At 35.4% G+C, this 8,717-nt stretch overlaps 1 protein-coding gene across 1 annotated transcript; it reads right to left on the bottom strand.

Moving 5' to 3' along the window:
• Positions 1 to 2,935: 2,935 nt before the first annotated feature.
• LOC120766510 (sialin) lies at positions 2,936 to 8,437 on the bottom strand. Its single transcript, XM_040092073.1, has 7 exons — positions 7,978 to 8,437; positions 5,480 to 5,713; positions 4,828 to 5,124; positions 4,618 to 4,767; positions 4,423 to 4,555; positions 3,245 to 3,489; positions 2,936 to 3,127 (listed from the first exon to the last, which is right to left on the bottom strand). Exons 1-7 carry the CDS (start codon positions 8,245 to 8,247, stop codon positions 2,993 to 2,995), a joined length of 1,464 nt encoding a protein of 487 aa, XP_039948007.1. The 5' UTR covers positions 8,248 to 8,437; the 3' UTR covers positions 2,936 to 2,992.
• Positions 8,438 to 8,717: the final 280 nt, after the last annotated feature.

Here is an 8,717-nt window from a genome sequence, read left to right as displayed (position 1 = left end):
ACACAAAAAATTTGACGTCCACTACGTACAAAATCTTTGTAGCTCGTTCCGACAGTGCTGGTGTAACGCAAAATTCAGTGATGATATATTCGTTCTAACTCATTAGGGTTGCAGTGCACTGTCTAAATAATTTCACAGTGTTGAAATATTTGCGAGTTTGTTAGTATAATAAAAACAATTTAACATCTTTTCAACACTTTGTTAAATGAAAGGTTTAAATTATATAGAAGCAGAATAGTCACCCAAAGAATTTAATATTGCAAAACAAAAAACATAAAAAAATAAAATAAAATAAAATAAAATGGTATTTAATTAGGATTAGAGTTATGTTAGAAGTGTACGGTGTTTTTAATTAAAAAGTGATATTTTTCTGGTTGTTGTTGTTGTAGTGGCATAATTCCTATCCTAAATAAATATAGGCAATGTTGCAGAATTGATTTCCATTAAAAAATTGCCTTGGGAGCCAAGTCATATGTACACACCGTGGAACATATAAGACCTAGGCTTTAGAAAGAGATGAACAAGACACAAGAGTTTTGATTAGATTAGTTAATAGGGTCATAAGCAACTCACAGAAACTCACGCTCTGGGTTAGTAAACCAGTGTATTAACCGATAGTTGGTTGCTGAACAGTGGAGGAAATTAATTAAGTTAATTCCTGTTTGGATTTTGTATACCCTGAACTGAGTGTAATAAATTTGCCACGAATTTGTAACATTAAAAAAAAAAAACGTAAGTAATTACATATGTATGTATGTATGTAAACTAGCATTTATGAAATATCAATTTGAAATTTTGGACATGTCCTTTTTTCCCAAGAAGTTTGTCGGGATAGCCCCTAAAATCAAGCTATTGTATGATAAACTTTTTTATTTAACAAGTTATAGGATAAATGGCTTAGATTATTGCCATATATTATTATACAAGGGGCGCAACAAACTATGAAAAATTTGTCGTCGAACCACTAGAGGATATACATATGTATGTATGTATGTAGCTGCCATACAAAATGATCGATCTAATTTAATAAAGCTTCGGGCAGCCGACATCAATTTTTTCAATTGTTGTTACAGAGTATATTAGTTTTTTACATTTAACGATTTTTTGTATCACCTAAAAATAATCGATTTAGATAGTGTTCTTGTTTACAACAACGCGCCAGTCGTTCTTCCTTTTCGCTGTTTGGCGCCAATTGGAAATTCCAAGTGTAGCCATCTGGTCTTTCCAACGGAGTGGAGGTCTTCCTTTTACTCTGCTTTCACCGGCGGGTCCTGCGTCAAATACTCTCAGAGTTGGAGTGTTTTCATCCATTCGGACAACATGACCTAGCCAGCGTAGCCGCTGTCTCTTAGCTCGCTGAACTATGTCAATGTCATCGTATATCTCGTACAGCTCATCGTTCCCTCGACTCCGGTATTCGCCGCTGCCAATGTGCAAAGGACCATAAATACTCGGCAGAACCTTTCTCTCGAAAACTCAGAACGTCGGTTCATCAGATGTTGCCATCGTCCATGCTTTTGAACCATATAGCAGGTCGGGAATAATGAGTGACTTATAGAGTTTGGTCTTTGTTCGTCGAGAGAGGACTATACTCCTCAATTGCCTACTCAGTCGGAAGTGGCACCTGTTGGCAAGAGTTATTTTGCGTGGAATTTCGAGGCTGACGTTATTGTTGGTGTTAATGCTGGATCCAAGATAGACGAAATTATCTACGACTTCGAAGTTATGACTGTCAGCAGTGACATGAGAGCCAAGTCACAAGTGCGACGACTGTTTTTTTGAGGACAGGAGATATTTCGTCTTGCTATCGTTCACTACCAGATGTTAAGTAGAGGGTTACATATACAAATGATCATGATGACGAGATGAGTTGAAACCCGTGTGATCATTTGTCGGTCCGACCGTGCGATATAATTAATATAACGTACTAAAACTTGGTATACGTGTTCCTTGGCGAAAAGGTCAGGACGAGTTTGTAAGTGGGTGCAATCGGACTACTGTCACGCCCACAAAACGCCATTAATCGAAAACCTAAAAAATGCCAAAACTAGGCAATAAATTAAGATGTAATATTTGGTACATTAGATTGCAGTAGCAAAGTAGCTAAACATTTTGAAAAAGTAAGTCGGTAAATAAAATAAAACTAACGGTGCTATGTCACATTATAAAAACGGGCGCAATAGGGCTAAATTTTTTATTTTCCAGTACACAATGATGCACTAAAAAATATATTTGAATAAAACTTTGCACAATTAGAGCACTCAAGGTGTTTCATTTTTTCCAAATTGTCGGGTTTGGACTATAACTATTCAAGAATCCAGACGCCAACTATGTGAAACTCAGTGCTAATGGCTGATTCATAACTGTGTATCTTTGGGCGTAAAATTGATCAAATTGTGCGAAAACTTGATCTAGTCGCTATATAACCTATATAACGAATATCAGAATTTTCAAACATCTGGCTGACCAGTCCTTATGATTGGCGATTGTAATTAATGAAACCCAGGAAACATTTTCTTGGTAAATTAATAGTGTTACTGGCAAAAATAGGTGAAATCGGTTCGATACTATCCCCAACTACCATATTTTGGTAATAAATTTTTCAGCATCTGCACGAATTTCTCGGACTTTTCTGGTTGCAAGTTGCAGGAGTATATTCGTTTATGTCCAAACTTGTTTTGTTTGATTATAAGTTAAGTTGAATACGATCACGACATTCCCATAAAAAAAAATTTTAAATCATTATTACAAATCATTGGACGTCATAAGACTGAACAGTCGTTTTGTTGTTCGATTCCTTTCGATTTAAGAATAAGTTTAATATGAGGAGAATACTAAACAATTTTAGTTATATTAATTTTTTTGTTTTAATTTATAATTACCATATTTAACACTAATTTGACTAAAGCTGTACAAATATCAACACTCAATTTGCTAAAATTATCACAACAATTAAAAAACACAGTTTTCTAATATTTTCAATCTTAAAAGCTTAAGCATCTTCATCTGCTCTTATATTGTTCCACGATCGAGTTTCCGAACTGCCAAGCGCTCCAAATACCATTGCGGCCAACAAGTAGGCCATAATCAATGTAAACATTACATAATTCCATTCAGACTTGGTGCCCTAAAAAGTGTTAAAAATAATTACAAAGTTTTTAATAAATAATATACATATTTAAAAACGTTATAGATAGCGGAAAATGTGGATAAGTTACTGCCACAACCAAGTTTTGGCGATTACCTGAACAGCTATAGCGGAAATGATAATTGGTGAAATGAAACCGTCAATTGTTGAAAAGGCATTCGCAATTCCCGAGAGTAAACCGGCATACGATGGTGTTAGGTGTAATAAACTGGGCCAATAGCCACCAGAAAATGCCATGTCGGAGAAAATTCCCACAAACAGAATGCATAAATTGATAAGCATGCGTTGGTTGGCGTTCAACAACATAACAACAACCAGAAATTTAATGGTAAAGACGTTGCCTGTTAAAATAAAAATTATTATTAGATATTATAAGCTACTTCGATGAGGTATGCGCTTGCTTGCTTTTTGCATGTTAATTTTTGGCAAAAGAGCAGCGCGCAATGGTAGCGAGCAGAGAAATGACGAACGAATGCAGCTATTTATATACATATGCCATTTTGATCAAATTTGACCGGGACTTGTAGATAAAAAGTTTTTTCTTAGCTTGATACTATTTTTTATGCCCGTGTGAAGTCTTATCTCGATATGTCACTGTGTGAGTTTGGTAGCTGTTTGTTTCCGACGCGAGAGGTTTACGGGATCGTTGAAAATCTTGCAAAATTGTTTTAGGGAGTCTAAATTACAACGAACAAAAGTATTTAAGTGCGTTCAATGAAGGCTGTGAAATCATCGAAAACTTGTTTCATGCGATTTGTCCATCCACCCCGGTTAGTTACGATAACATTAAAAATGTTAAAGAAAAGTGCTTGAAATTCGTGTTGTTGGCATCAGAGAAATGACAGAGGATCTCAACATCTCTGGTCGATCGACTCAACATATTTCGGTTAATTTTTTGTGTTTGAAGCGTCTCAACGATAGACACGTACTAAAATATAAGAATGTTTTGTTTTCAAAACGACAGAATAGAGGTTATAAAAGAGATTCCTGACATCGTAGTTGAGAACCCTACATTACTGATGCCGAGAAGTGAGTTTATGCATATGACGCCGAAGCTATTTTGAAGGTGTTAGCAAAGATTTATGTATGTTAAAATACGTGAACATGCATTTTGTGTTTTGCTTTGTCAGTCCGATTCAAATATGTCGTAGTAAACGAGATTGTTTCCTTAAAGTCATCCGATTCTTTCAAATTATGTATTAACAATGGACAAATTAAAAAAGCTATTTAGGGGGTCGCGAAGTATGAGTACAAGGATTACTATATATTCTTACATAACACATAAAATATTTTTCCATAGAGAGTTGGCTTATAGTTCGGCTTCTTTTCGATATACCTGCAGGCCGGAAAGATGATGATTTTCGCAATAATGCCACCCAGAAATGGTGTTGAAGCATATATTCCCGTCTGGTAAACCAAAAAAAAATTAAATTATTACAAGTAATAACTCAATGTGTAGCATGACCTACTTCAGATAAAGTGAAACCCAGAGCCTCTTTCAGGAAACGCGGCAGCATCAATGCAAACACGATTAAGCCATAACTGTGCAAAGTGTGCGTCAATATAAAAGCATAAACAGGCGCAGATTTCAGAATGTGCTTCCAAGGAATGCTCTTTGACTAAATAGAAATGAAAAATAATAATAATAACAAAATATTTTTGTTTTTATTGAAGCCCACCATTGACTTTTCATCGTTTGTGGATTTCAAATATGCACGTTCCGCCTCTGACAATCGAGGGTGTTCTTCCAATGTGTTATAAACCAACCAGTGGCATGATATACCAAAAACCAATGCAACGATACCAACTGTATAAAATACTAATTCCCAATTGTAACGACAAAGTAATGCTGAGAGTGGAAAGGCAATCAGAGTACCAACCGAGTAACCACCATAGGCGAACGCTACTAAGGTGCTACGCTCCGTGCGATGAGCCCAAGTAGAGAAGAGTTGATACAGTGCTGGATTGCCAAAACCCTGTAAAAATATAAATATTTAGAGATCTGCGAATATTGTAATGATCATATTATAAATTGTATAGTCAGGTAACTCTCAAAAACTTTGGTGAAAGTTGCAAGGGTCCTACACTCTGTCCAAGGATAAGAAACGATATTTATTTATTTTCTGTGTTTCCTTTTGACATCTTCGGGGTGTGTCGTAAGAATACTTAGTAAGTTATTGATCGCAAAAGATATCACCGTAGAGGTCGTAACCATATCACGCACTTATACGACCACAATCGATTTCAGCAGAGCCTTGCCCTTAGAATTATTCTCAGTTATCGCGAAAACAGTTTCTTTAGGCTTTATAAACTTCACTATTATACTCTTACCGATACTAATCCCTGCAGCAGACGTATCGCGGAAGTTCCGATGTAGCTGATGTGTGCGAATATTGGTATCAACATGAATAATACTGCTTGAATTGTCACAGAGTGTATAAAAAATAGTTTACCACCGAATCTATCAGCTAAACGACCGGCGAATGGCAGGGTAACTAAGTAACCATAGTAAAATGTAGCTTGTATAGCGAATTCCTCTTGACGTGTCCATGGAATGTTGCCCAACTGAAAAGAGTAAGAGACTTATTCAACTGAGAATAAACTTAAATTTAGGAAATATTGCTGAGTTTTCATTGATAGAGGCTTGTTTCTAAACCAGACTATTTCTATACATTGCTGAAACTTCAAGTCAACTACTAAATTGAAATCATTAAATCATGCTTCTTGTTGTATCAGAGTATGAGACTTTATATCTGCGAGATAATTTCCACTAAATGTCTAACTAAGAACATCGAATGCATTATACAAATCTGTATATGGTTCCTAAAACTTTATGTGAAGTATACGGAAAGTTTTAGACTTATTCGGCCAAAATGCTCGAAAAATTGCCCAAATTGGGTCAATGGACCATTAGACAGCCGCAGTCAACATTTAGTTGAACCAATCTAACGTTTTAGACTTGATTTTTAAGTTTTTTCGATAGTTTTACATTCTGAAAAGGATAAGATTGAGATCCACTACGTCCAAAAAGATGTATTCTTGCGTTAGCTCCCTTCGATTTGTCAAATCTTGAAGATAACTCAAATATAGTGAGTAGAGAATAGAGAACTGGTTATGTCTACAACTTCATACTTTGTGAAGGTTTGATGGTCAAGAGCTTATTCTTCCCCTAGCTCCCGAAAGTTATAGTGAAAGTCTGGAATTGAAAGACATAGACATATTAAGTTTATTCTTCAATAAATTTGGAATGTTGTGAACCTAACTATATATGTAAAGAATGAAATTTTCCCTGAAATTTCACACGGCCTTTTTAGATATAATTCGGTAATGATCAAAGCAGTCCGATTTTTGACAATTTTTATTCATGATTTCGTTATTTTAAGGGGTTACCCGGATTAAAAAAATTTAATTTTTTGATTATCTTGTTAAATTTTACAACATCTCTCGAATACTGTCCTAAATTTTGAAGTTGATCCGAGCAATAGTTTCGGAGATACAGCTTTGAGAACTTATGCGCTGGTGCGCCGTCTTTAAACGCGTTTTTCTCTCAAAACTGTGTTTTTGAAGTCGGTTGGCAACATTTCTCCAGATCTATTCAACCGATCTTCATGAAATTTTACACATGTCTTTGAGATACAGTTCTTAAAGACTTGGACAAAAGATATTTTTTCGAATACAACTATTTGAAAAATATGTCGCGAAATTTTCACCGAAATTAAAATTTTTTTGTAAATATGTCTGCCAAAAATGCCATTTTCAGGTTTTTTTCCTTCGTCCAAGTTCTAAGTTAAGGTTTTAACAAAAACACCTATTTTTTCACTTTAGATGATCCTGGAAGAAGTTCTCCTGCCAACGCGGTCGTATCTTTTTTCCGAGGGGTCACAGGAAATAGCGTCGCAATGGCCGAGTTTAAAATATTTTTTTCCAAAAATTCCAGAATTTCTTTGGTATACACTCTTAGCAAAGAAGTTCTGGAATTTGTACAATAAAAAACAATAAAAAATCGAATGAAAATATTTATTTTTTATATCAGAAAATAATTGTGGAAAAAGCTGTTGCTTACCCGAGGAAACCCATGTAACCCCTTTAACCACCAAGAGTAAAGTGTTTTTTTGGAAAATCCCAATTTGTAAAGAATTCGAATTTTGAATAATTCTTCGATCACTACTGTATTCACCTTTTGATTTTAGGATTTTACATAATTTTAAACAGAAAAATCGTCCACACCACTAAACTCCTTTTTTGGGGAAGCTCTATCGAAAATCACTTAACGGATCGGAGGAATCCAAAGTTTTTCGAAATAAATCGCCGGTTATTAAAGTGCATCACGGCAAGTTCCACATAAAAGATTAATATTGATATAAGTTTGAAATAATCAAGAGTACAAAAGCTCGAACTCGAGAGAAAACCAAAAAAAAAATGAAATGCGCCGAAAGCAGACAAATTGCAAAATAATCTGAATAAGTTATGTGGGGACGTATTAAATCCTATAGTCACTATTGTATGGAGTTGCCTCTTCGGTAAATTAGCGATGAAACTAAGTTTGCAACATACGTACAACAGCTGTGACAGCTGTGATAGTAAGGATACAATCTCTAAATTTCCAAATTGAGTGCCCAGTTTTGGTACAAAGCCTGCAAATAACTATGTAAGACATTTGATGGGCTTTCAAAACTAACATATGTAACACATGCTTTCACAACCAAAATGAGTAGTCAGAGTAGCAACTGCAGCTAATTATATAGTATTTTAGTAGTCGTTTAATTAAGCCGAATTACAACTATCAAATTTTCATTTTAAGCGAAAGTTTGTAATGGAATTCTACTTACATTTTCATTCGAGCTTGAATTATTTATAGTTGTGTACACAAATTTTTCGGATTCATTACCGCTGACCTTCACATTTACCTCAGCGTGCGGCTTCACCATGCAAAGTATGGTAAAATTGAATATATTGCGCATACATAAGTGCATAATCATGGCAAGGAAGGCGCATATTGCGTAGGTCAAACGCACGGAGCAGAAGAGAGGGTAGTGAGTTTCTTCCTTAGTGGCTGGCGTTTGCTCCAGCTCAAACGCTTCGGCCTGAATTTGACGCATTACAAACACTAATACTGAAGTGATTTATTTATTTACGATTATTTAAAGTGGGTTTATCACAATTATTTTAACACAAACACGACACGTATGTTATTGGACCAACTAGCAAGATTTATGAAATACGGATCGACATACCACTGCTTTCGATCGACACCGATCATTGCTTGAAATGGTTACACTGTAAGTTATACTTCGTATTGTTTGTATACTGTCGGTAACAAACGCGTGTCGTATGAGTGGAAATATTCACATAATTAGCTCAACTTATGCGGGTAACAGTAAAACACGTTCGCGATTTGTGTATGACGAATTTTTCCCCGTGTTAGATGTTGCTGTCAAGCTTGCTTTGAACGTGACCATTTGGCAGTGAGCTCTAAATGCTGAGTTCGCCTCATTTTTCAAATAGTCACCACATATTGTTTCCCCGCTAAATAAAAATTTAGGTTCTTGCATAAAAGAGATTAACGTGC

This window comes from Bactrocera tryoni, chromosome 1, assembly GCF_016617805.1.
Source record: "Bactrocera tryoni isolate S06 chromosome 1, CSIRO_BtryS06_freeze2, whole genome shotgun sequence".
Classification (NCBI taxonomy): Eukaryota; Metazoa; Arthropoda; class Insecta; order Diptera; family Tephritidae; genus Bactrocera; species Bactrocera tryoni.
The sequence above is the reverse complement of the archived record's forward strand: the minus strand, read 5'-3'. Positions and strand labels throughout refer to the sequence as shown.